Below are 27,744 nucleotides of genomic sequence, written 5' to 3'. Positions count from 1 at the left end.
TTAGGGAGGATATTCCTGGGAATGTTCAGGCAAGTTATTGGGATTGTACTTTGGACCCCCCAATAGTCAATGGAAAATTGAGAAACAAATTGGTAAGGAGATCTCAGTTATCTGTAAGAATAATAGAGCGGTTATGGTAGGGGATTTTAACCTTCCAAACATAGACCGGGACTGCCATAGTGTTAAGGGCTTGAACGGAGAGGAATTTGTTAAGTCTGTACAAGAAAATTTTCTGATTCAGTATGTGGATGTACCCACAAGAGGTGTAAAACTTGACCTGCTCTTGGGAAATAAGGCAGGGCAGGTAACTGAGATGTCAGCAGGGGATCACTTTGGGTGGAGTGACCATAATTCAATTAGTTTTAAGATAGTAATAGAAACGGATAGACCGGATCTAAAAATTAAAGTTTTAAATTGGAGGAAGGCCAATTTTGACTTTAGACAAGAACTTTCAAAAGTTGATTGGGGGTGGATGTTCACAGGTAAAGGGGCAACTGGAAAATGGAAAGCCTTCAAGCATGAGAAAATAATATAGATGAGAATGTGAATGGGGTAATAAGTAAGTTTGTGGATCACAAGAAAATTGGCTGGGTAGGCGACAGTGACAAAGAAGTTCTTAGGTTCCAGAAGAATAAAACAGATTGGTCAGATGGCAGATCAGTGGTAGACGGAATTTAACCCTCAAGAGTGTGAGATGATGCACTCTGGGAGAATTAACTAGACAAGGGAATACTCAATAAATATCAGAACGCAAGAAAGCTCAGAGAAACAGAGGGATCTTGGGATGCTTGTCAACAGATGCCTGAAGGCGACAAGACAGGTTAGTAGCGTAGTTAAGAAAGCATAAAAGACATTTGTGTTTATCAGTCCTGGCATGGATTATAAGAGCAGGGAGCTTATACTGGAGACGTACAAAACTTTTGTTAGGCTACAACTATGTACAGTCTGGTCACTGCACTATAGGAAGGATGAGATTGGCGGGGAGGTGGTTAGTTAAATGGCTCATCTGAGCCTTTGGCTATACTGCCCTCACAAATTCATTAGCCTCACCAGATAAACTAGTAACTAGATCAACATCTTCAAGAGTGTTACAGAGTGACACTGGAGGAGATTCACCAGGGTGCTTGGAATGAAGCATTTTAGCTATGAAGAGAGGCTGAATAAGCTTGGATTGTTTTCCATCAGGAAAGATAAGACTGAGGGGACATGATTGAGGTGTAAAGATCATGAGGAGCATGGGCCAGGTAAATAAAAAGCAGCTGTTCCCTCTAGTTGAAGGTTCAATAACAAAGGTGGAAGGTTTAGAAGGGATTTGAGGAAAAATTTTTTCACCCAGAGGGTGGTTGAAATCTTGAATGCACTGCCTGGGAGGGTGGTTGAGCTGGGAAACTTCATAACATTTAAGATGTACTTGATGAGCACTTGAAATATCATAACATTCAAGGCTATGGTGGAAAGTGTAGATTTAGAGTAGTTTTGTTAGTGCAGGTTCGATGGGCCAAAATGCCTTTTCTGTGCTGTAAGATTCTATGATTCAAGACCATACTGCCCGTTGAACCTGGTCTGATATTTAATATGATAACAGTTGACTTTGAACTTAAACTTCACTTTCCTACCTCCATAGCCCTTAATCAACAAGGGAATCTAAGGGTTATGGGGAAAATGCAGAAAAGTGAAATTGAGGTTTATGAGGTCAGCCATGGGTATATTAATAGGTTAAATGGCGTATTTCAGCTCCTATTTCTTGTGGTCTTCATTTTTATCTATCTCGGTGTTAAATACATTTAACGGTGGAGTATCTACAACCATTTGGGGTATAAATTTAAAAGTTCAAAAACTTTAGTGAGACAATTCCCTGCATCTCAGTTTAATCATCAAGCCCTATCCTGAGATTGAGTCCCAATGTTCTAGATTCTGCAAAGAGAACAATCCCCAGTGTATGCCCTGTCAAGCCCTTTCAGAACCTTGTTTGTTTCAATGAGATCACCTCTCAATCTCCTAAACTTCAGAGAATACAGAATCACCTTACTCAGTCTTATTCTTTTGGAATGACTGCAATGACTTTTTGACTAATGGTGAAGAAATGTAATGAGGGATATTCGTTGTCCACCTCTGGGGGAGTGGTTGGTTAAATGGCTCATCTAAGCCCTTGGTTATACATCTTAAACATGTAACTAGATCAACATCTCCAAGAGTGTCACGACATGGATGGATGAGTGAGTTTCACACATTCCACCAGCTACGCATGTTCATGTTTGGCCTAGCTACACAATGCACCTTGTGCTCAACAGAAGCTGCTTTAGCTCATTGTGAGCTAATTCTACGAACAGCCCAGAACATCCAGGTATAGTTATGTGAATATTTGTTCCCATATGTTCAAAGAAGAAGTGGGGAGGTCCTTTGGCCAGACTGAAAGTGTTGAAACTTTGACATCCATGGCGGAGAGTAGTTTGGGTTAGAGGCTGATAAAATGACCAAGGCCATTGCAAGAGCTTGTGGTGTATGTGGGGAGAGAATGTTAGGGGAATAAACAGATTTAAATAGGAGGAAATTGCTGCTGTGGCTGAAATGATGGATATATCAGGGCAATCCTGTTCATGGACTTTGGGAAGGACTGGGAAGGAAGCTGTGCAGGTTTGTGATTTGGGAACTGAGACGCTTGGACATGTCAACTCTTGTGAATTTATTGCAACAGAAGTGATTTTGAAGTAAAATTAAGCCTCACTTGTGGCCTCAGAAACTGTGAAATCTTGGGATCTTAGAGAGAATAATTGCATGCCTGTCTGCCTGCATCCTTTTCAGGAACGTGCACACAATGCCTGGACTCTGACAAACCAACAGCCAAGCAACTGGAAATAAAGCTTGGCAAAGAAAGCTGCCTAAAGTCTGGTTCCTGAACCTGCCTGACCACAACTGTCCTGAACCCCTATCTGTGTTGGTTATATGGGCCCCAGGTCAGATATTCAGTTGGCTCAGTGTTGGTGCTGGGACCCTCTTGCATCCTGGGGTATGGCTCTCATTTGATATTTATTGTTGCCATACAATTGTTTGATGGTATTGATCAATCTTCTGTGTATGAACAGATTGTGTTGGTGACTAAAGGAAGGTTAGTGGGGAGGGCAGGTTGATAAAGGGTGGTGGTGGCCTTGTTATGGGCAGTTGCTCTATGATGTGTGGTGATTGTGACAGCGGCATATTTCATGTCTTCAGATGTCAGTGGGATTATTCAGGTTTGTGCGTGCTTACTGAATAATTTACCTGTCTGATGGGAGTTGCATTTTGCAGTTACTTGCAGTTGAAAGTGGATGAATGATCTTGGCTCTTGTAACGATGTCAGCTCGTCGATCGCTGAGGCCTGGGAAAGTGTTGTTAACTTCACTGCAATTTACGGCTGCTGGGTTCCTCTACAGTATCCCCTTCTTCCTCCTGTTCACCATTTATATAGTCATACAGACAATCACAAAAGGAAACACTGTGGCTAGCTTGTACCAGAGGGTGCCACCTGACCAGTCAATGTAAGAGAAGTATATTTCCAACATTCTGATGATTGGCTCAATGCGGTCTCGTGTGAGGAGTGGTTGTAGTTGTGCTCTCAACTTTTGTGTCTGGGCACCAAACAGGTGTCAGGAGAACATAGGAAATAGGAGTGGGTGTAGACCATTCAGCCCTTCCAACCTGCTTTACCATTCAATTAAATTATGGGTGACCTTCTATTGCAACATCATTTACCTGCACTATTTCCATATTCCTTAACATTTTTAAGATATAGAAATCTATTGATCTCAGTTGTGAACTTAACAACTGCACAGACTGTGACATAACAATTTCTAAATGCTTTCTGTAAAGCATTTCAGATACAGTCATACAGCCTTTGTAAAGAGCTCGGGCCCATTACAGTCAAATTCACCAATTCCAGTTATAAACCAATTGCCAATCAATATTCTTTCATGTTTGTAAAGAAACAGGAACTCTTGATCTGCAAGAGTTTGTCTCTTGATTTATGAAGGGGTGAAGGCTACCACTTCTGGAGGTTGCAGGCCATGATGGGAAGAACTCCAGAGGAAATAAGACTAATGGCAATATGGGAGACGATGGCATGATGTATGGTATTGGGAGTGTGGTTTGGGTTGCCGACCTTATTTGTTTGATTTATTATTGTAAAATCTACCAAGATACAGTGAAAAGTATTGTTTTGTGTGCTATCCAGACAAATCATACCTTACGTAAGTACATCAGGTTAATAGAACAGAATGCTGAATATAGTGTTACAGCTACGGAGAAGGTGCACAGAAAGATCAATTCTCATTTATGAGAGGTCCATTCACCAGTCTGATAACATTGGGAAGAAGCTGTTCTTGAATTTCCTGGAGTTTCCTGGAATTAGATGAATCAACATAAGAAGACCAGCAGAAATGCAAGTAAAGAAAATTACATTTATTGCAAATTTTCCTTGGATAGTTAACTGTTTGAAAATTGGGGGTGAGGCATTTGACTGGACAAAGGGCTTGGCAGAGGTTTCATATAGTGAAACCTCCAGGAATGTATCTAACTGGTTCTGGCAACCTTAAATATGATCCGAAGGAGGTTGGAAAAGGTGCAGAGGGTTGGCTCTCAACTACCCCAAAGTAAAAGATTCAACAAAGAACCCATGTCCTCTTAGCAGGTTTAATGACAATGTTGGAGTTGAACCTAAAATCCTGTTGTATTGTATATTGTTTACACATCTATTTATATGCATGACAATACTTTTCTCTATAAAATGAAGAAAGGCTATTCTTTTAAACACCAAAGATGTTATAATTAAACAAACTAACAAACTTACACGCTTGATCACCTGACCTGGCAGCCTAACGCCGCTTCTTCCCAACGTCATATCCGCCGGCCTGGCCACTGAAGTGAAAGTGGTTATAGACAGGCAGTTGCGTGGACAGACTCCGGCCGTGGGCGGGGTCCTCATCGAGGCTTCTAACGGTCATTGAGCGGCTCGAGCGCGGGTACGCGAGGCCCGGGCTTCAGGCCTAACCCCCTCAGGGTTGCGGTCCCACAGTCTCGCTACCAACCCCCTTGCGGTTGCGGTCCCTCGGCCTCGCCACCGACCACCTTGCTACCACCACACTACCCCCCACCCCCTCCAAATCCTCTCCCTTCCACCTCCCTCCGAGAGCCGCCGCTCGGAGATGGTCTCCGGCTGATAATGGGCGGCAGCAGTTCTAAAGGCCGCACCTTCTGGCCCTTCGGATCGGGCGCCGTCAGCGACTCGGCCAAAGGCGTCGGCGAGCAGACCCTGACCCGATACAAGGGCAGCCGGCTCGGGGCTACTCCTTTCGTCTTTAGCCGCCGAAGGTAAGAGGGTGGGGGTTCAGGAGGAAAAGTGGGCAGCGTCCAGATTCTGGGATGTTGGGGCGGAGGAGAAGAAGAGGGGGCTGGATCCAGATTTCGGGAAGTTGTTGGAGGTGGAGAAAAAGGAGGCAGGATCCAGGTAAGGGATATTGTGTGGGAGTGGGTGGGGAATGCAGACTGAGAGAAGATCAATCTGGGAGAAAACGGGAGTTAGGAGCAGATGGCTGTAGGAAGTTAGGGGCCAGAACCATGGAGCTGGGGGCATGGGGAATCGATTAACAGTGAAAGGAACAGAGTAAGGTTTGCAATTTTCAAGACAAGAAGGAAACAAGTTAGAAAACAAGCCGTAAGATAAGGAATTGGGTGACGAATAAGGTGAGGTAGTGACTGAGTGGGTTGGACAGGGTGTAATTGATGGCCAAGTGGCAAAAGAATAACTGAGTTTTTCTCTTCCTAAAATGTGGTGTTGTCTCCTATTAGCTCTTTCATTTCCATGATCTGTGAGTGTCCTTTATGTGTTGCAGTGAGCACTCAAATTTATGCTAGAAACATTTACCCTTCCTGTTGGTGACTTCAGTGTGATGGCAGAGTTAGCATTTACGGGTTTCCTAGGAGTAAAGGAGAATTGTTTGGTCAGAGTCTTGTGGGGAATTTCCACCATGCTGTGATTTGCCCAGTACTGCCTCTCTTCAATTTTTCCCCACCAGGGATTTCATGTTTAGATTTGAATTGTGACTGACACTATCTGATTCCGTTCCTGGGTCAGTCCTTGTTCCTATCCTGGTGGCTCTGCTATAGTCTTAGTCTTCACGAAGTGATGTTTCTTATGCCAGTTTCCAGAATGGTATAGGCAGTGATATTGACAGTTGTTTACATTCTTGGAGCCTTTACAAGGGGTGTGGTAGCCACTGTGCATCAAATATGTCCCAGATGGAGCAAGAGGTTTTAGCCTCCCTCTTTCAGAGCAAAGACAGGGTTTTGGGATTCTCAACATGGCCAACTTTTCGAGGCCCAATCTGCTGGCTTGCCACGTTGGGTGAGGACTTGTCCAGTCTCTTTCATTGTCCTTTTTTTCTAGGCCTGAGTCTTGCACTGTCTAGTTTTTGACCTGTTATTTCATACTTCAGCTGTTTCCCAGGATTATTAGGCTGAGGTAAAGTAAAAATACAGGATTTGCTGCGAAAGGGGCTGAGTATTTCTGGCACTTTTTCTGATATAATGATTGAGGCCCTGTTCTCAGAAACAGCCCATTATCTCATTGCATTTGGACAATTTGTTAATGTTTGAGGTTATTGCTGTGCAAACAGACTTGCATTTAATTGCAGTAAGGGCATTACTGCTTTTGAAATGGTTTTGAAAAAGCTTGGCAGTTTTCACTTTAACGCTTGTGTAAGTTAATTGCTGTGTCAAAGCAAGCTACTGTAGATTCTCCATCTAAAATGCAACATAACATGCTGGAGAAACTCAGCCAGTCGGGTGACATCCTTGGAGGGAAACTGTTAATGTTTTGAGTCTGGTATAACTCTTCAGAACTGAAGTATGCTCTCTAAAGAAGAGTCATATCAGGTTCAGTGTTTTCGTTTGATTTCTGGCATCTGCAGTTTTTTTTTTCGTTTTGTAAATTATCACTGTTCGTGTTGGGTGCTGTGGTAAGTTCACCTCGTTAATTATTTGCGGTGGAGTTCCTCGGATGATGTTAATGTTCTGAATCTTATCAGTAATATCATAAGGCAAAGTTAGTGCTCTTAATTATTTGTGTTTTTAAAATATTTTATTTTGAAGTTTAGCAGTTTCCTTTTGTTAGCCCTATTTTTAAAGTTCTTCCTCAAATGTCCATTAAGTTACACTATTCCACTCCTAAGAGATTGGAAAAGTGATCTGTTTCAAGGCTTGTCACACTAATCCCATAATTGAGAGCAGGTTAATAGTATTGTGTGTGGTTGACAAATTCTGATCTCTTGTTCCTACCTCCTGCTCCACTCCTGTACACATCTGATGTCCCTTGACAACTTCACTAAGGTTGAGAAATTGTCCAGGGAATATTAAGTATCAAATAACAACCTGCTTTTCCCTGGTGAAGCATATTGGTTATATCTGCCAGTTCTGTTGCTATATAATGCAGCTGGCAGATGTGAAATGATGGATGCTTTTCATTCATGTACACTAAACCAGTGGGGAAAAGGTCTACCTTATAAACAAGAGACTTAAAGAATGGAAATGGTATCCTGCACTGGTTTAGACAGCTGTTTGTATAGAGTCACAGATGTACAGCATGGAAACAGACCCTTCGGTCGAACTTGACCATGCCGACCAGATATCCTAGATAAATCTAGTCTCGTTTGGCCCATTTCCCTCTCAACCCTTCATGTTCATATATCCATCCAGCTGCCTTTTATATGTTGTAGTTGTGTCAGCCTCCTCCACTTCCTCTGGCAGCTCATTCCATACACGCACCACCCTCTGCGTGGAAAATGTCCTTTAGGTCCATTTTAAAACTTGACCCTCTCCCCTTAAACCTATTCCCTCTAGTTTTGGACTCACCCTGGGGAAAAGACCTTGTCTATTTACCCTATCCATGCCTCTCATGACCTTATAAACTTTTAATAAGGTCACCCCTCAGCCATCAACGATCCAGGGAAAACAGCGCCAGCCTATTCATTCTCTCCCTATGGCTCAAACCCTCCAACCCTGGCAACATCCTTTTTAAATCTTTTCTGAACCCTTTCAAGTTTCACAACATCTTTCCAAAGCAGGGAGACCAGAATTGTACGCAGTATTCCAAACGTAGCATGACCAGTGTCCAGTACAGCCACAACATGACCTCCCAACTCCTTTACTCAGAGCACTGACCCATAAAGGCAAGCTTATCGAACACCTGCTTCACTATCCCATCTACCTGTGACTCCACTTTCAAGAAACTGAGCCTGCACTTTGTTCAGCAACACTGTCCAGGATCTAAGTCCTGCCCTGATTTGCCTTTCCAAAATGCAGCACCTCACATTTTATCTAAATTAAATTGCATCTGCCACTCCTCGGCCCATTGGCCCATCTGATCAAGATCCTGTTGTACTCTGAGGTAGCCATCACTGTCTACTACACATCCAGTTTTGGTGTCATCTGCAAGCATACTAGCCATACCTCCTATGTTCACATCTAAATCATTTATGTAAATGATGAAAAGCAGCGGACTAGTACGGATCCTTGTGGCACACCACTGGTCACAGGCCTCCAGTCTGAAAAGCAATTTTCCGCCACCACCCTCTATCTTTACCTTTGAGCCAGTTCTGTATCCAAATGGCTAGTTCTCCCTGTTTTCCATGTGATCTAACCTTGCTAACCAGTCTACCATGAGGAACCTTGTTGACCGCCTTGAAGTCCACATAGGTCATATCAGCTGCTTGGCACTCATCAATCCTCTTCATTACTTCAAAAACTCAATCAAGTTAGTGAGACACAATTTCCCACACGCAAAGCCATGCTGACCATAATCAGTCTTTGCCTTTCCAAATACATGTAAATCCAGTCCTTCAGGATTCCCTCCAACAACTTGCCCATCACTGATGTCAAGCTGACCGGTCTATAGTTCCCTGGCTTTTCCTTACAACCTTTCTTAAATAGTGGCACCACGTTAGCCAAACTCCAGTCTTCCGGCACCTCACCTGTAGCTATGGATGATACAAATATCTCAGCAAGAGGCCCAACAATCACTTCCCTAGCTTCCCACAGAGTTCTGGGGTGCACCTGATCAGGTCCTGGGGATTTGTCTATCTTTAGAGTCATAGAGTAATACAGCATGGAAACGGGCCTTTCAGCTTTGGTCTCTATCCCTGTAAACCCTTCCCATCCGCATACGTATCCAGGTGCCTTTTAAATGTTGCTACTGTAGCTGCCTCAACCATTTTCTCTGGCAGCCCATTCCATATATGCACCACTCTGCGTGAAGAAGTTGCCCCTCAGGTCGTCCTCAAATCTTTGCCCTCTCTCCTTAAACCTACGCCATATAGTTTTCGAATCCCCCATCCTTAGGGAAAAAGACTGTATGCATTCATCCTATCTATGCCCTTCATGATTTTATACACTTCAATAAGGTCACCCCTCATTCTCCTGCATTCCAAGGAATAAAGTCCTATCCTGGCCAGCCTCTCCCTCTAACTCAGGCCTGCTGGTCCTTGCAACATCCTCGTAAATATTCTTTGCACACTTTCCAGTTTAACTATGTCTTTCCTTTTTGCATCCTCAAATATGGACACTTTTCAGTATGTCGCTATTTATTTTTCCCATGTTCTACAGCTTCCATATCCTTCTCCACAGTAAATATTGATGCAAAACACTTGTTTAGTAACTCCCCCATCTCCTGCAGTTCCACACATTGGCAACCTTGAGGGTCTTTAAGGGGCCCTAGTTACCCTTTTGCCCTTAATGTATTTGTAAAGTCCTTTTGGATTCTCTTTGACCATATTTGCCAAAGCTATCTCATGTCCCCTTTTTGCCCTTCTGATTTCCCTCTATATTGCCTTTATACTCTTCCAGGGATTCATTTGATCCCTGCTGTCTATACCTGACAAGGCTTCCTTCTGGACCAAAACCTCAATTTCTGTAGTCATCTAGCATTCCCTACACCCACCAGCCTCACCCTTCACTCTAACAGGAACATACTGTCTCTGGACACTCTGTCTTGTTTTTGAAGGCTTCCCATTTTCCAGCTGTCCCTTTACCAAGAACTTTTTGAAAGTTCTTGTCTAATATCATCAAAATTGGCCTTCCTCCAATTTAGAAAAGGATAGACCAGATTTATCACTGTTTTAAAACTAATTGAATTATGGTCACTTCCTGAAAGTGCTCCCCCACTGACACTCCAGTCACCTGCTCTGCCTTGTTTCCCAAAAGTAGGTCAAGTTTTACACTTTTTCTAGTAGGTATATCACATACTGAATCAGAAAATTTTCTTGTACACACTTAACAAATTCCTCTCCATCCAAATCCTTAATGGCAGTCCCAGTCTGTTTGGAAAGGTAACATCCTCTACTATAACCACTCTATTCTTACAGTTAACTGAGATCCCCTTACAAATTTCTGAATTTCCTGTTGACTATTGCCGGGGAGGTGGTGGGTAGGGGGTCCACAGTACAGCCCCAATAAGATGACCATTGCTTTCTTATTTCTCAGTTCCACCCAAATAACTTGTCTGAATGTATTCCCAGGAATACATTCCTCCTTAAGCACAGCCAGCATCCCCCTACCCTGGGCCACGATCCTTTCTAATACAGGTCACTTCTAACCCTGAGGAGATTCCAGTGATCCAAAAAATGTGAATCCTTCTCCCCTGTACCAGCTCCTCAGCCATGCATTTACCTGCTCCATCCTCCTATTCCTACCCTCACTAGCTTGTGGTACCGGGAGTAACCCAATTATTACTACCCTCGCGGACCTCCTTTGTAAATTCCTGCCTAACTTCCTATATTTTTTCAGTCTCATCTCTTCTCTTCCTATGTCATTAGTTCCAATGTGTGCAATGACCTCCTGTTGGTCCCTCTCCCCTCTTGAGAATATCCTGCATCTTCTGAGATATCCTTGACCCTGGCACCAGGGAGGCAATGCACCATTCTGATTTCTCGCTGTTGGCTACAGAAACTTCTGTCTGTGTCTTTGACTAGAGAGTCTTTTATCTCAATCAATTGCTTGCAACCTGACGTACACTTTGTTACATTAGAGCCAGTCTTGGTAACAGAAACCTTGCTGTCTGCTAAATTCCCCCGAGAGTCCATCACCACCCACCATCTCCCCCACCCACCTACGTTTTCCAAAACAGCATATTTGTTTGAGATAGGGATAGCCACAAACGACTCCTGCGTGACCTGCCTCCCTCTCCTTTCTTTCCTAACGGGGTAACCCATCTACCTGACTGTATCTGTGGTTTTTCTTTCCTACAGCCGCCATCCATCACACCCCCTAGCTTCTGTAAATTCCTCACTGCCTCTAACTGCCGCTCCAAACAATCCATGCGATCTGATAGGATTCGTAACCAAACACACTTCCTACAGACCTAATCGTCAGCAAGATGGAAACTCTCCCTAATCTCCCACATCCAACAGGAAGAGCACATCGCACTACTAAAAGCCATGTTTGCACTTTAACTATCTACAGATCCAGAAAATAGCACAGATCTTAAAAAAATTGCTCCAGGCTAACTTAGTACCTATGTTTTATATTTTTAAAGTTTAATCAAGAGACAGATTTCAATAAAACATATAATCAAAAAGTACCCGCTCTACTTCCTACCATAGCTTTACAAAATAAACAGTAAGATTGCACTTTTAAAAAGCCACTTAACTGCTCCCCTGCTGTGAGCTCTCCCATACAGATTTCTCCATGGTCAGCTGTGAATTTTGCTGTTTAATTTTTCTTAGCTGATCTCCGATGTTCAGAGATACTCGAACTCGAGCAGCAGAGGCAGTAGCTGTGCAGAGTCACTGCTGGGTCAGACAGCTCTGTAGGTTCCTTTCTCTGAATCACTTCCCATGTGGTCACTGCCTTTGTCTTCCTCCTTTTTAAAAGGGTATTTTTTTTTTTTTTTCTCCGCCGCCCCCCCCCCCCCCCCGCCACAAAAGTTCCAAAACAATGCAATATATTAATTTAAACTGCCTAAATAATGCTGCTTTTGGCAGTGAGCTGTAAAGTATACTTATTTTTGTTTTACACCAAAGAGGTTTATTCTTGCGCAATCTTTGTATTTGCAGGCAATTGTCCTTGCTTAATTATAAAGAATTTGCCTTCTCTACTTGAGTAGATGTCATTAATCAGGCCGCTGACCTCTCCTTGTTAGAGTCCATAATATTTAGACTTGTATAGTAGGGGTATGTTTAAATAGTATGCAGGTGATACAAAATTTGATAGGGTGGTAAATAGGGAGGGGGATTGCTGTAAACTGCAGGAAGATCTTATTTGGGCAGAGCAATGGTGCATGGAATTCAACCTGGAAGTGTAAATGTGTTACTGAGTATGGCATCAAGAAATCCTAACAAAACTGGAGTCAGTGGGACTCGGCCAACTCTGCACTGGTTGGAGTCATACTTAGAACCATAGAATCCCTACAGTGTGGAAGCAGGCCATTTGACCCATCGAGTCCACAACGCTCCTCCAAAGAGCATCCCACTCAAACCAACCCCATCTACCCTATTGCTGTAACCCAGCATTCCCATGGCTAATCCACCTAACCTGCACATCCCTGGATGAATAAGCTTAGGCAGTCTTAAACCCAGTTATTTGCGATCAGGTCAAAGCCTAGCACTAATTGAGTTGGACAAATATGCACATTGAAGCGATGGTCGTTATTGCCAGGAATGTGGTTTCTCGGGCAGTGGTAGTGTCTCTGCCTCTGGGCTACAAGACCTGTTCCTGAAGTGCATCATGAGACTCTGAACAAATTGATTAGAAGGTAAGAATTGCCAGAGTGTGGAACACTTTGCCTCTGAACATCTGACGGAGCCTGTAGCATCAATTAAAATCAGGTTACTTCTCTCTACTTGAGGCCAAAGCCTTTACCCTACTGTCTGTGATAAAGTGCAGATATTGTTTTGGTTTTGCAGCATTGCAGGAAAGATGAGTATTATCCAGAAAAGAATGTTTATTCTTCTTTGAAATTTATGGGATCATGAGACGACAGTTAGAGCTTTGGTACAATGCTTCATAACACCTCTGACCATCTGTGACGCACTCAGTACTGCACTGAAGTCTTACTCGAGATTATGTGCTTAGGACACTAGGTGAAACTATAACCTACAATATTGAAATCTAGGATGTGTGTGTTACCGTGAGCCATTAGATAGTACTGTAAAAGCAAACTGACTAAGTTTTCTTGAACAGCTATCAGTCTGGGCTATAAATCCCATTCTGTCTAAACTCATAAAGAACTGATTTATCATGAATACCAGATATGATCACTTGAAAAGTTTATAATTACTTGTTCTGTGCTCCTTTGTACTGACTTCCATTATCTCCTTGTTGGTCTGACTGTTCTGAAAGATTAATTAATGTTTGGGAATGATTTATGCACATCTTTATTTTTCTGGATTGTTTTGTATGTTTGATTCTCTGCTGACTTCTGGCAGGGCAGACTATTCATGTTATAGTGAGGTAACCCTTCCATGTTTCTGCTAAGGGTTTATTTGCCCCACGTAAAGTGTCTTTGTTGCTGTGAGAAGAAAGAAGCATTGAACGAGCCCTTTGGCCCACCAAGTCTGTGCTGGCACAGGACACCTTTCTAAACTAAAAGCCTTTTGCTTCTGGTCCATATCCCATTACTCCCTGTCTATTCATGTATCTGTCAAAATGTCTCTTAAACCTTGCTAATGTATCGGCTTCTGTCACTTCCTCTGGCAGTGCATTCCAGCAATTTACCACCCTCTGTTTTTAAAAATTTCTCATCTCCTTCAAACTGTCCCCATTTCATCTTAAATTTGTGTCCCCTAGTAATTGATATTTCTATCCTGGGAAAAAGACCCCAACTTTCCAATCTATCCATGCCCTTTCATAATTTTGTAAACTTCTCTCAGGTCGCCCCTCAGCCTCTGACGTTCAAGTGAAACCAAACCAAGTTTGTCCAATCTCTCCTTGTAGCTACCACCTTCCAAACTAGGCAACATCCTGATAAACCATTTATGTACCCTCTCCAAAGCCTCCACATACTTCTGGTAGTGTGGCAACCAGAACAATACTTGGCATGTAGGAAGATGAAGTTCATCTGGATACTGTCCAGTCCCAACCATCTTCAGCTACCTCATCGATGACCTTCCTTTAAGGTCAGAAGTGGGGATATTTACCTGTTTGCACAAGGTTCAACACCATTCACAACCTTTCTTGGTACTGAAGCAGTCCTTGTCCAAATGCAGCAAGACCTGGCTAATATCCTGGTTGGGCAGAAAAATGGCGAATAATATTCAGTCGCAAGTGCCAGGCAATGACAATCTAACCACTCACCCTTGACATTCAACAGTGTTGCCCTCACTGAATTCCCCCAACTATCAACATCCTGGAAGTTACTATTGACCAGAAACTGAACTGTCTTAATCATAAGTGCAAAAACTACAACTGCAGTTCAGAAAATAGGAATATTGCAGTGAGTAACTCACTTGACTCCCCAAACCCTATCCACCATCTACAAAGCATAAGTCAGAATATGATTGAATACTCACTGGTTACCTGGATGAATGTGGCTTCAACAACAAGTTTTACACCATCCAGGACAAAGCAGCCAGCTTGATTGACAACACAAACATTATCACTCCTCCAGCAGTGACTACAAGATGCACTGCAGAAATTTCACCAAAAACAACACCCCTAAACCCATGGCAATGACCACTTAGAAAGACAAGGGCATAGATACATGGGAAGACTACCACCTGCAAATTCTCTTCCAAGCAACTCATAATCCTGATTTGGAAATGTATCACTGTTCCTTCAGTGTTGGGTCAAAATTGTGGATTTCCCTCCCTCGTGGCATTTTGGCACTACCTACAGCATGTGGACTGCAGTGGTTCAAGAAGGTAGCGCAACTGGGAACAAGCAATAAATGCTGGCCAGGCTAGTGATAAACCCAACACCCAACCCACAACCAACACCACAAGGACTTAAAAGGCAATCTACTTGGAGAAGACAACAATGCAAGACTTTGCACTAAATGGTAGGATTGAGCAGAGTACTGAAAATCAGATAGACTTTAGTGTGCATATCCACAGATTCCTGAAGACAGGACAGATAGTGCAGTTAAGATATATGGAATACTTGTATTCTGTAACCAAGCTAGTAAAATCAAGATCAAGGAGGTTATGCTGGACCTGCAGAAAATGCAGAAAATGTTAGGCCATAACTGAAGTATGGCATGTAGTTCTGGTCACCACATTGTTCCCTATAACGTGATTGTATTAGGAAGGGTGCAGAGGAGATTTGGCAGGATGCTGCCTGAACTTGAGGAAAGATTGGATAAGCTGAGGTTGGTTTTCTTCAACCAGCAAAGGTTGAGAGGTGTATATGGTTGAGGGGCCTAGATAAAGATGAGTGGAAAAGCATCTTCTCCATTAGAGGGGTCAATATCTGTGGTGATAAATTTAAGATAAGAGTTTGAAAGCTAAGAGAATTGAAAACGAATTGAAATGTTTTCATTTGGAGGATAGTGGGAATCTGGAACTCACATCGTGGATAGGTGGTTAAGTCACAGTCTTGCATAACATTTTAAGCAGTATTTAGATATTCACTTGCTTTGCCATAGCCTTTGCGATATGGGTTAAAAGTTGGAAAATAAGATTAATGTAGTCATACCTTTGGTGCCGACATGATGGCCCAAATGTCTGAGTTTGTTAATGTTAATTGACAGTTTCAGCAATTAGACTTGAAGCAATTTTCAGTTTTTAAGTGGATTTTTAAACCTGGAAGATAAAGTTACCATGAGTGGATGTTGACTGGAAAGACAAGAGTAGCAAATGACCCCGTGTATTTTCATAAGAGCGAATTCTGCTGAGGTGGATTCCATTGACGTGAGCAATCTGCGAATTCATTGCTCTAGTGGACATTCTGAAGTATGCACTGAGATAATTCTTCTGTAAGAAAGAAGTTGAATCTGATCTCTTTTACCCAGTAACCACTTTTTCAGTGAGGATTTCTCCAGTTTGGCTGCTCTAGAACATTATCACTCTGTTAGCTGGAATAGTGCTTGGAGGATTATACCAGAGCTGATATCAAATTCAGCACAGATTTTGGCCTTCTAGCTTGTACGTGCGTGTTTGGAAGGTGCATCTTCCAAATTTTGTTTCCTTTCAGCTTTTTTCAGATTTTGAAAGTTGTTAGATATAATCAGCAGAAGTAGTGGTCTCAAACTTAAACTCCCTAATGTAACTCCTTTTTTGTGCCCAGTTGAGCAGGCCTGATAATGCTGGGTATAGTTTAAGACGGGATTCCATTTTTGTGGGCAAAGATGGGAAACATTCCAAATGTTGGAGCATAATTTAACAATGTTCTATGGTGAAAAAGAAATACTTGACTGCTGGGGTGATTGCTAAGAGCTTGAATGCAGTTGCAAATGATCCGAGAGATGTGGTCTACTGTGCAGGTTTCCTACGTGCCCATTGTTAATCATTTACAAAATCTGTTTTAAAATGAAACATTTCGAGCTCAAATTTAAGAAGTAGTAGTGGATGAAATTATTCCCATGTTGAAATGTATTTAAATATCTTTAAACTGTTTCCTATCTCTGAAGTCTTATAATCTGAGTTTGCAGAGCTTGATTCATGATCATGCATCCTTGCACAATGAGGGCAAAGAGCGTTGGAGCAGCAGTTATTTGTGCTGATTATTCTTTTGTTAGTTTCTTGTGCTTGAGAACACGTTGCCACCACTGTTAATTAGATTGTATATTAAATTGGGTTTGTCTGAATAAAATAAGAATTACATATTGCTGTGTGAATTGTTGATTGCTGGAATTGCTATCTAATATTGGTGACACTGCAAAGGGTATATTTAATGTGCACTGCTGATTGATTGTCCTGAAATTAAATGGTGGGCTACTCCCTCAGACTGCTTGAGAAGTTGCTTGCTGGCTCACTTCAGAGCTAATGTTCTATGGGTCAGGTTCAACTGTAGATGTGAGTGACAGCTTTCCGTCTGTGAATGACGTTAGCAAATTAACTGAAATTTTCACAACCACTTTAATAGTTTCCTTTTCCTTTTTCTGATGCTAACCTGTAAATGATAATTCTCTATCTGGATTGAAATAAGAATCCAATGTAATTAACATGAGCGTGTTTTGGACATAGCTAGTTGATGTCAAGTCAGCCACATCGCAAGCATTTTAAAACTGCAGATTATTTTAATCCTTTTGTAACTTTATAAAATAGGGGTATATTTGAAACCTTGTCACATTGACGGTGGAGTGATCATTCCTTTTGGTTGAGGACAGATGCAACAACAGAATGGTGAAGGAAAGTTGAACTCGGTTACAAAAACTGAGTTAAAACATGTTGAAAGACATGGATTGCATGGTACAAACAGGGCATTTAATGTGTCGTGCTTTTGGTAACAAACAGAAAAACTCTTCATTAATGCCATTCCCTCCCACACAAACCAGTCTCCGGTCATTCTCAGACTGAACTAAACTGTTTACAACCTCTGTAGTTAGTCCTAAGTATAACCTTTTCATCAGAGGCGGTCTGCTTCCACCTCTGATATTGCCTATCTCTGCCGCAGCTGCTCTGCTACTGGAACCCTCATTGGCGGCTATTACCTCTAGTCCCAAAGCTCCGGCAGCTGGGTTTTGACCTTCTCAAGACCATTCGAATTGTGCTTGTTATCTACATTGCTTTCCATCCAGTGCTTTTAATTCTGAAATTTTCATTGTTCAAATGTCTGCATGACCTTGCTCATCCATCTCTTGACTCTTCCAGCCCTCCAAATTTGGCCCCTCATGCATCCCACATCTTTGTCCCACCGTTGATTGTCTTCACACTGGTTGGATGTAAAGTTTTTTTGGAATTTTCTCACTGTCTCTCCTCATTGGCCATGCCTTCATCCATTGTCTAATGTCTCTGTTACTACTGTCAGTTCTTGGCTGATTACTTCATTCCTATGAAGTGCTGAGATGTTTCTTTTTGTTAGCGATGCTATGTAAGTGCAAATTGTTGACTGCTTAACTATAGAATGCAAGTTGCAACAAGTTAAAAGGAGAGTAATTTAATTTAGTTACTTTTGAGGTAGATGCCAGAATTAAGGATGCAGATATTTTGGACGGTTGTGGAGCTGGAAGAGATTAGTGAGGATGTGATGAGGCCACAAGATTTGAAAACAAAATTGAGAATTTTAAAATTGAGGTGTTCTTCACTTGCTGCTGGTATGGGTCAGCAAACATTTGAATGATGGCTGAAAGGAACATAATGCAAGTTAGCACAATGTGGAGCTGGAGCAACACAGCAGGCCAGGCAGCATCAGAAGTGCAGGAAAGTTGACATTTTTGAAGAAGGGTCCCGACCCAAAATGTCTACTTTCCTGCTCTTCTGATGCTGCCTGGCCTGCTGTGTTCCTCCATCTCCACACTGTTATCTCACACTCCGGCATAGGCAGTTCTTACTATCTCTAATGCGAGTTAGGACATGGGCAATAGGATTACAGATGACCTCAAATTTACAGAAGGTAAGGTATGGTAGGCCAGGAAGGAGAGCAATCCAGTCTAGAGGCAAATGGTGTGGATGAGGGTTTCATAAACATATGTTGCAGCAGAGGGGTAGCATTAGACAATGGGAAGTAATACAGTCAGAAAGCTGTATGGCCCACTCTAACAGCTGCCAGATAGGGTTGAAGCTGATGGCTAGGGAGGTGGCTTTGGGAAGGGGGTATTCCCCACCCAAATAGATTCTTTAGGGATACTAGTGGTATCAGCATATTGCAGGTATTTCTCTGGTTAAGATTAACCAGATCAGAATGGAACCAAGAGTGTAGTTTTACCCAGCTGAGCAACACAAAGGGATAATTTGATTTTTACAGTCAAGTTGCATTTCAGTTGTTCAGTTCGTGTCCAGAAACTCATTCTCCCATTTCTATATCTGCGTTGCAAAGAGGAACTCAGATTTGCTGCATGGTTACATAAGCAGCACATGGTAACTATTTAATTAAAAGAAGGTTATTCTTAATTTAAATGCATACTGAATTTTCAGTAAAATACAAATTTTGTTAGTAAACCAACTTCCACAACGTGGTTCATAGATGATCCGGTTACAAATGTCAAGTCCTTCCAAAAGTCGTGGTCTAGCAAGTACATCAAGTTTGCTTTATAATAGAGCCAGCATCTCTGAAAGGCTGCTTAGATGATAATGATATTCCTATAGGAACTGAAAGAACTGTGGGTGCAGTAAATCAGAAACAAACAAATTGCTGGAAAAGCACAGCAGGTCTGACAGCAATTCTGAAGAAAAATCAGAACAGTTCTGAGGAAAGGTCACTGGATCTGAAACGTTAACTGATTTCTCTTCACAGATGCTACCAGACTTGCTAAGCTTTTCCAGTAACATCTGTGTTTCATTTTCTGATATTCCTGTGGGGTCATAACTCCAATCAACATGGGTATTCATAGAATCCCATACAGTATGGAAACAGACATTCGGCCCTACAAGTCCACACTGACCCTCTGAAGAGCATCCCACCTGGACCCATTCCCCTACCCTTTCCCTGTAACCCTCCATTTCCCATGGCTAATGCACTTAACCTACACATCCCTGATCACTACAGGCAATTTAGCATGGCCAATCCACCTAACTTGCACATCTTTGGCCTCTGGGAGGAAGCTGCAGCACCTGGCGGAAACCCATGCAGACACAAATGTGCAAACTCCACTCGGACAGTTGCGTGGGGGTGGAATTGAACCCGGATCCCTGCTGCTGAGAGGCCACAGTGCTAACCACTGAGCCACCATGCCGCTCATGACTAGTGTATGGTTATGATCTCACCTAAAATCATTAGGTAATGATCCCAAAATAGATTGTGCACTTTTCATCTTAATCTAATTTGGAATGAGTTATCTTTTATTTTTAAAGTAGACAAAATGTGAGTTCCAGAGATCTTACTAACTGAAAAATTCATTCATTCATAGAATCCCTCCACTGTGGACACAGGCCCGTCAGCCAACAAGTCCACACCAATCCTCGAGCATCCCACCCAAACTCACCCCCTAATCTACACATCCCTGAACACTACGGGCAATTTAGCATGGCCAATCCACCTAACCTGCGTATCTCTGGACTGTGGGAGGAAACCGGAGCACCCGGAGGAAAGCCACGCAGGCATGGGGAGAACGTGCAAACTCCACACACAGTCGCCGAAGGGTGGAATTGAACCTGGGTCCCTGGTGCTGTAAAGCAGTAGTGCTAACCACTGAGCCACTGTGCCGCCCAATAAAACAACAAAATTCTAATTCCAAACAAACGACAATACTAAACAAGTTTAAAGCACTAATATAGTCTACATTACGTGTACAACTTATTTCTAACACTGAGTATTAACATATGGAGTACATGGAAATTATTCTGTAATCAGAAACCCCACAGTGCACACCTAATGACAAATGCTATCAGGCGTATCCAACTGATTTTTCTCAGTAACTTCTCCCACCCATTCAATGCTGTTAACTCAATGGTTCATCAAATTCCATTAAATTTAATTGCAATTCTTCTCTTTTCCCAAACTGGTCTTGAAACTCCCTCTTAGAGATGCTCCATTGTAGACTGCCTCAATGGCTTCTCCTGTTCTGGTGATCACCCTCCTGTCCTGAGTCAAGAGTCCTGGACTCTGAAAATTGCACTCCAGTACTTCCTCTCAGGTGCAGCTAGTTTTTTTTTGTTGCTGATAGCTGACTTCATGAAGCTAAACTTTTCACAGCTGTCACTGCTTGTAAATTTTCATACTTCATTCTCTCAGGTATACTGAAATATTAATCCTCTCTGGGTTCTTCCGAGCCCCTCACTGCTACTAAAACACAGAACTAGCAACTTTCCTGTTTTCTCAGGTCTCCAGCACTACTGAAACCTGACTCCTAATTCCTAGAATTTCTGAGTTTTGTCTTGCAACACAGATCCGTCTAACTGCTCTTAACCCCTCACTAATTCTGCCTACACATAATCACCTGCCTTCCCAACAATACAGTTCACCATCACTTTTTTCCTTTTCATGCTTGCCTTCAGTTCCTTTCTGTCTCCTGAGTTCTTATTCAGTGGCCCCCAAAAAATTCCTGGGCAACATAAAATCTTACAGTCACAGGAATTGACACTAGCAACTCTGGAAATGAATGTGCCATAAATGTTACATTTAGTAGAGAATGTGGTTCCCCAAGTATGATTGAGCATACCGGAAAAGGATAATTGACAGTACTTTCAAATGGTCAATAAACATTAAAGCTAGCTCAGTAATTTTTTACCCTTTCTGGTTGTAAACTTTCTGAAGCATATAGAGGCCAATCTGGACAGGAGGTTTTGGTTTTAATAGGGTATGTCCACACAAGAGCCTTGCCATTTTTTTTTTGAATGCAAAGCAGATTTCATAAATAGACCCAACAACAGCATTTTAATTTTTCATTAAATCATTGTGAATACCATTGTGGAGACTTCTGGATTTTCAGCTGGTAACAAAAGTTCATTTTATTATTGTACTTCTGTTTTGTGACAGTACGTTTTTTTTTCCACAGCATGACTGAGTTTCTTTTGCCTTCGCAGCTCGATGTATTACGATGAAGATGGTGACCTGGCTCATGAATTCTATGAAGAAACATTTGTCACAAAGAATGGAAGGAAAAAAGCTAAACTGAAAAGAATTCATAAAAATTTAATACCTCAGGTGAGAGACAAATATACCAGCTTTGTAATTTACGGATCCTTTTGTTGTCTCTGGATAGAGTCCTAGTAAAGATTATGCATTTTATGTAGTCTGTTGAAATGCATCAAAACCCTTCAAACAGTTGAGTAGTGATCCATTACTAGAGCCAAGTATGGCAGCCATTCTCTGCAAGTAACATTGCATGGTGGTTCGGTTGCAGCATTCTTTATTATGATGGGTGAGTGTCCACCTTGATTGAAGATTTTTCCAACCTGTTCTCATTTGAGAGATGAGGGACCCACTTGTCTAATTTCCAGACATTATCCTTCAGGTTCTTTACTGTTGCCAATCATTGCACACAATATCATGCTGGTTACTTCTACACCAAGCCACTGCACCACTTTTTGTGACTATGCTGTATTGCTGACTAGAGGATGATGACCTTCGAGGTCCCTAAAATTTTCCAAGGTGACTGGATACAAGTTCACTTTGTCTATTTGCATTCAAAGCCTCTGTCCTCTTGCTGGGATCACCTACCTCATCTGTTGTTCCAGACTTCATACACTTAAAGTGGTGATGTCTCCTGTCTGTACCAGGTAAAGCTGCTGATACTCATTTATTTCAGCTTACTGGATGTGGTGAGGTACCAGAGTATGCTGGCTGGTGCACATTACCAGGTGCTTGCTGGTGTAAGTGAGAGCTGAGGATGCTGGGGCAATAGAACCTTGCCCACATTAAAAACCAGAGAATGCCACTAGTAATGGCTCATTGGGGAATTTCTATGACCGGACGAGTACCAATTTAAAAGCAAAATACTGCAGATGGTATAAATCCATAAGAAAACAATGCTGAAAATGTTCAGGAGATCGGAGATCTGACGTCTGTCAGTTTGTCTGTGGAGGATGAAACTGTTAATATTATGAGTTGAATATAACCTGTTAGAACTGAAGGGGCATAGAAATGTGATGGGTTATATGCTGTTGAAAGAGATGGGGGAGAAACGAAAAAGAAATGCTTTGAACAGGGTAGAGTGGTGCAGTGGGCTCCTGGGTTGGTGGGCAGGTGATCAGTGGCATGATGGAGTTGCAATAGATTTTAATTCTCCGATCTTTCCTCAGTAACTATTAATCAAAATCAGCTGAAACCATCCAAAGTTTCCAACTAGCTCATTCGTGGACTTTCCCACAGGGTTCCTGATGTCAGGTAGTTGCCCATCAGCAATTTCAACATTTTAGACACATCCCGTGATGTTAGTTGTGTAGGAACATCTGCATGATTCTGTCATGCCCTTCCTATTTAAGCTACTGCAACAATGGTTTTTCTGTTGCAAGATCTGGGCCATTAGGAATTCAGTGGCCTTTGTGGTACTGAACCAACAACTCTTTAGATCCGTAGAAGTTATACTTATCTATAGAGTTCAGACAAACATGTGAAGGCCATGCAGGAAAAATTAGGTAAATTTGTAGTAGGGATGAGATTGAGAGACTAATCTGGAACTCTTAAACTAAACAGAGTGGCAGGCAAATTCCACTGTCGGTCTTCCATACGTCTGTCCAATTTCTGGTAATCTTAAAGCAGCAGTCACAGGCTACTATTCAGAAGTCAAAACAAAGACTAAAACTTGATACAATTATATCCAAACTACTTTGATTAAAAACCAGTAGTTGGACTGCAGTCAGATTTAAAATACTAAAAATCCACCAGTTTCTGAAAGATTAGAGACTAGTTTTAATGGATATTTTGAATCATCCAAAAAATCAAAGTTGCTGGAAAAGATCAGGTCTGGCAGCATCTGTGAAGTTAAAAACAGTTAACGTTGCTGGTCTGGTGATACTTCCTCAGAACTGAGAACTGACATTGTTTTAGTGGAAGTTTTCATTTTCAAGTAGCTTATCATTTTCCAAGCTAGTTTGGACAACATCGTAAAGGGAAACAATCCTTAACATCAGAAGTTTGTTTCTCTTCCTTAATGTGTCTGCAGTAGCAATCAAAGTATGCAAGGTCAGCGTCAGAAACTACTTTGTTTTTTCTTGATCTGCCAGTGGTTCCAATATACAGTTGTCTTGTATCTCTATCACCAGGCAGTAGTATTGCCATCAGGGATACCTTTTAGAGTTTTGTGCTTGTGTGCTGAAATCACTGAGCACTACGTTAAGATGAGAGTCACTCGAAAGGCCAGCCTTTATTATCCATCCTAACATTTTGAGATAAATCATACAGCACAGCTAAAGGACCCTTAGACAATTGTAATGGCATTTTGAGCCATTCAGTCACAACCAGTTAACATTGTGATAGGTGGTAGCAGTTTATAACTTTTGCTATACATAGCTACTTAGTACAACATTCACAATAGAATTGGTAGCAATATGTTAAATAGCCCATAAACACAAGCTGATCACTTTTCTTAAACCTCCTGAATTACCTGATCTTTCTTTCTTTTTTTTTTTCCAGGGGATGGTTAAACTGGACCATCCACGAATCCATGTTGATTTCCCAGTGGTTTTATGTGAGGTGTGACTGAAATACAAGTTTTCATCAGATTGAGACTTATGCACTATAGATGACTGCCAGATGCTAAATCCTCCTTGGACCTTCATTTCAGTGGTGGAGACTGGCCCAGTGAGAACATGGCATCTGTTTCATTTGCGTGTAGTTTTCCTGCTACAAGCCAAACTTTCAAACGTTTCCTTTCTGTGAATATCAATAGAGTAATCTGAAAATTCATCCTAATTCAGTTAAATCCAGTCACAGTACAGATATACACTAAGAACTCTTGTGCTGTATCAAGTAATTGTGTTAGATCACTATGACCAATGTTCAAGAACAGTGTAAATAGCTTTAACTTAATGCAGTCATCAGGGATATTTAAACATTGAGTTCTGTATATATGCATCTGCACAGTGTTCAGCAGTAAATATAATGGCATATCCATGAAAGTTGATTAGTTCCAAAGTTTGTTATTTATCAATGACATTTTTGTTTAAGAATGTTTTAATTTTCTCATTGTGTAATAAAAACAATTCCCAGCCAGTCTCTTGAAATTTGTTACTGACTCTTGAATGTCGAGGACAAATATTCTTGAAACTAGAGTTTCAACTGTTTTCTGTACCAAAATGGTGAACCTGTATTTAAGGAAGCAGCCCCATAAATGAGCTGAAATGATGGAAATGTGGAGAAAATTAGATAGCAAAGACCCTGAAGGTATCTAGTCATTGCAGCCAAGCTGCATAGTGTCATAACACACCCAACACCTGTGACCACAGAATACCAGTCGGGGGAAGGGCTTTCTTCCCCCTCCATTCCTAGTGCCTTTTGTAGCATCTAACCTGCCCTGGCTGAATTACATTGGTTTGAACCAATTTAGCTTGTGTATTTTCAATGTTCACTTTGAATAGATCATCAAACATCAGTAAAGATTTACTGGGCAGCAAGAAAGTCCTGTGCTGACTGATTATCAGCTGAAATCTGGCATGATTTCAGCATGCTTATCAGATGGTATTTTTGCATTTGACTTGAAGGACCATTTCTGACTCTAACCAACCTAATCTGAATAGAACTGGAGCCCTTGTCACTAAGCTATTTGCTGAAACTGGTAACAACTTTGTTCAGCTAATGAAATAGTTGTACATTTATCCAAACCAGATATTGCAGTTGCAAAACCTGACATTGGCTACAAGATTTAACTCCTGTTCACAACTAAATGCTATTTTTCTACCCGAAAAGCATTGAATTCCTAGCCAAATATGTAATTGTCGTTTGCTGTCTGCTGTTTTAGATGAGGAAATAAGGATAAACAGGTGATCTATTGGATAACTGTTAACTAACTTGGCCTAGTCAAGGAACTGTCTGTCAGCCTCTTCACTTCAGGCAAAAAATGCTTCACAGTTAAACTTCTTGATCAGTGTTCAAGTCTGGCTGCTGTTAAACTGTTCAATGCATGTGTGTAAGCATGATCGCTGAAATATTTGTACACAAGGGAATGATCATTTGAAGCAAGTGATATGCATTTTTCCTAAGAATTATACTTTGGATTAATGTCATGATTTTAGTTATTGCTAATTGAAGAATCCGCTGTTGTAATGAAAAATAGGACCGAGCGAGAGGTAAAATTAAATCCACACTGAGGTTTTTTTGGTTTCAGGGTGTGGTTGGCAGAGAGGGTAAGGAAGCAAGAGCTGAGCATAGTTCACACAAAGGAAAAGAATGTGGAAACTGTATGATTGACATGAGATTAAAAGCGCATGGTCATAATTTACACACATGGATTTAGCTAGCCTGTGGTTCATTATTACGTGACCTTACATCTGCCATATGTTATGTTTCAAAATTAAACTTCTGTGCCTGTAACAGCACAACAATCAAATATATAGAATTAAAACTTCACAGGTCATGTGGGCTCATCTGTTGATTGTGCTTCATGTGAATGTTAAGGCAACAAAAGATTGAGAAATTTGTGGCAATATTTGCTGAGGTGCTACAAAGGTCTATGATATCGTCAGATGTAATAAATACTTGCTTGAGATTTGAATTTCAGCCCCCTGAGATTATCCAGGAATGAATTAAAATGGTCCTTGTATGCTGTGCTTCATATACTTTTTAGGATATATTAACTGTGACTGGACCAAATCATCTCTAACACTTTTTTTAAAATAGTATTTTTATTGAAAATGTGTGCTGTATCTTTTTTAAAACCAAAGGAACCTTAAACAGCCTGGCGTAGATGATTTGAACAGACGTCAACTTTCTTTTGTCACATTACTTATCAGGAATCTCTCCTGCTCTTAACTGCCTGCCATTGACCTTCATCACAAGGATTTGCAGATTGATAATTGACCTGTTTTCTTATGATATGAGCAGTTCTTCATTGGCCACCAAATCCTGGATTAAGAATCAAACCCAGAGGCTCTGCCTCAGAGGCAGGGACACAACCAACAGCTCCCAAGATGAATGGTCCCCAGTCAATTTGTGCCTCACCTGGAAAAAAAGCCTCTGTCCCTTTTAGAGATAGACTTTGTCAGTTCAAGAAGCTAGGGTGAAACTGAAAGTTTAGAAAAAAGATTTTTTTTGTTTTTTTTTTTTTTTAGAAGCATAGCAAAGTTTGTGAAGAAAATTGGTGATAAAGAAATTGTACTGGATCCTGCACAGTGGACCCATTGTGATAAGTAAACAAGTACTTGGAATTAAGATCAATCAGAAATAGGACAAATTTGTTTGCTCATATAGCCCATTTTGACTTAAGAACTGGGGAGTTTACTTGATCTAAGATCTCAAAAAAACAAACAAATGTCAATTTTTGTCATCCATCCATAATGTTAATGGATTCTTTAAAAAAAATTTTTGGACCCAATCCGTTTTTTCTTGGGTAATACCCTATCTGTGTGTCGGATTTCATTGAATCCCATCCATTAGCTTTTGAGACATATTGTTTACAGATAGACTAACAAAGGGGCAGAAGAGTTATGCTGCCTACTTTCAGTGGCAGAGATGAATACGTGTTTACGTAAGGGTGGCTGTTCAGTTCATTGTGGCAACTCTTTCTAGAACATGAATCTCTTCCCAATGTGGTTCATGTTTTATTTATAGCAAAATATTAACAAGTGTTTTAACTGCAAAATCTTAAAAACAAGAATTATAAAAGCATAAGTCAAAAAGTCAGGCAATTAATTGCATAGCCTTACTTCAACGGTGATACTAACTTTTCTATATTATTGCGCGCACGTTTCGAGGGGCTTCTCATACTGTCAGTTCTCCTACCCATTAACGTGTGATTCTTCTGTGCCTAGCCTCATTGTTCTTGTATAAGTCATGATTCTGAAAAGATTAATGTTGGGGATTGCATTAAGTTCCACCCAATCTGATAATGTCATCAGAATTTGAGTGGGGAAATGCAGAACAGCTTAGGAACTTGTAGAATGAGGACCTATAAACTGGATTTCCTCTTGTACTTGTCTATCTTACTAAAGTGTCTGTTATCTCAAAATAAACTAAATCATGTTTAAGACAAGAGCCTACTCTTATTGAAACTCATTTGGTGGTAGAAAAGTATGCCAAGCACAGCTGGCT

The 27,744-nt window shown here is 41.3% G+C and overlaps 1 protein-coding gene across 1 annotated transcript; it reads left to right on the top strand.

The window, feature by feature from the left end:
- Positions 1-4,958: 4,958 nt before the first annotated feature.
- LOC109925571 (tumor suppressor 2, mitochondrial calcium regulator) lies at positions 4,959-27,683 on the top strand. Its single transcript, XM_020525509.2, has 3 exons — positions 4,959-5,343; positions 21,582-21,702; positions 24,133-27,683. The coding sequence occupies exons 1-3, from the start codon at positions 5,195-5,197 to the stop codon at positions 24,196-24,198; spliced, it is 336 nt and encodes a 111-aa protein (XP_020381098.1). The 5' UTR covers positions 4,959-5,194; the 3' UTR covers positions 24,199-27,683.
- Positions 27,684-27,744: the final 61 nt, after the last annotated feature.

Source organism: Rhincodon typus, chromosome 16 (genome assembly GCF_021869965.1).
Source record: "Rhincodon typus isolate 14 chromosome 16, sRhiTyp1.1, whole genome shotgun sequence".
In the NCBI taxonomy this organism is placed as follows: domain Eukaryota; kingdom Metazoa; phylum Chordata; class Chondrichthyes; order Orectolobiformes; family Rhincodontidae; genus Rhincodon; species Rhincodon typus.
Note: the sequence above shows the minus strand (reverse complement) of the source record. Positions and strands in the feature narration are given on the sequence as shown.

What these genes read in the sequence shown, in the direction of transcription:
- LOC109925571 (XM_020525509.2), top strand. Translation starts at nt 5,195, where the DNA reads ATGGGCGGCAGCAGTTCTAAAGGCCGCACCTTCTGGCCCTTCGGATCG. An exon ending in TTCGTCTTTAGCCGCCGAAG is followed by an intron (nt 5,344 to 21,581) that starts GTAAGAGGGTGG and finishes TTGCCTTCGCAG; the next exon opens with CTCGATGTATTACGATGAAG. An exon ending in ATAAAAATTTAATACCTCAG is followed by an intron (nt 21,703 to 24,132) that starts GTGAGAGACAAA and finishes TTTTTTTTCCAG; the next exon opens with GGGATGGTTAAACTGGACCA.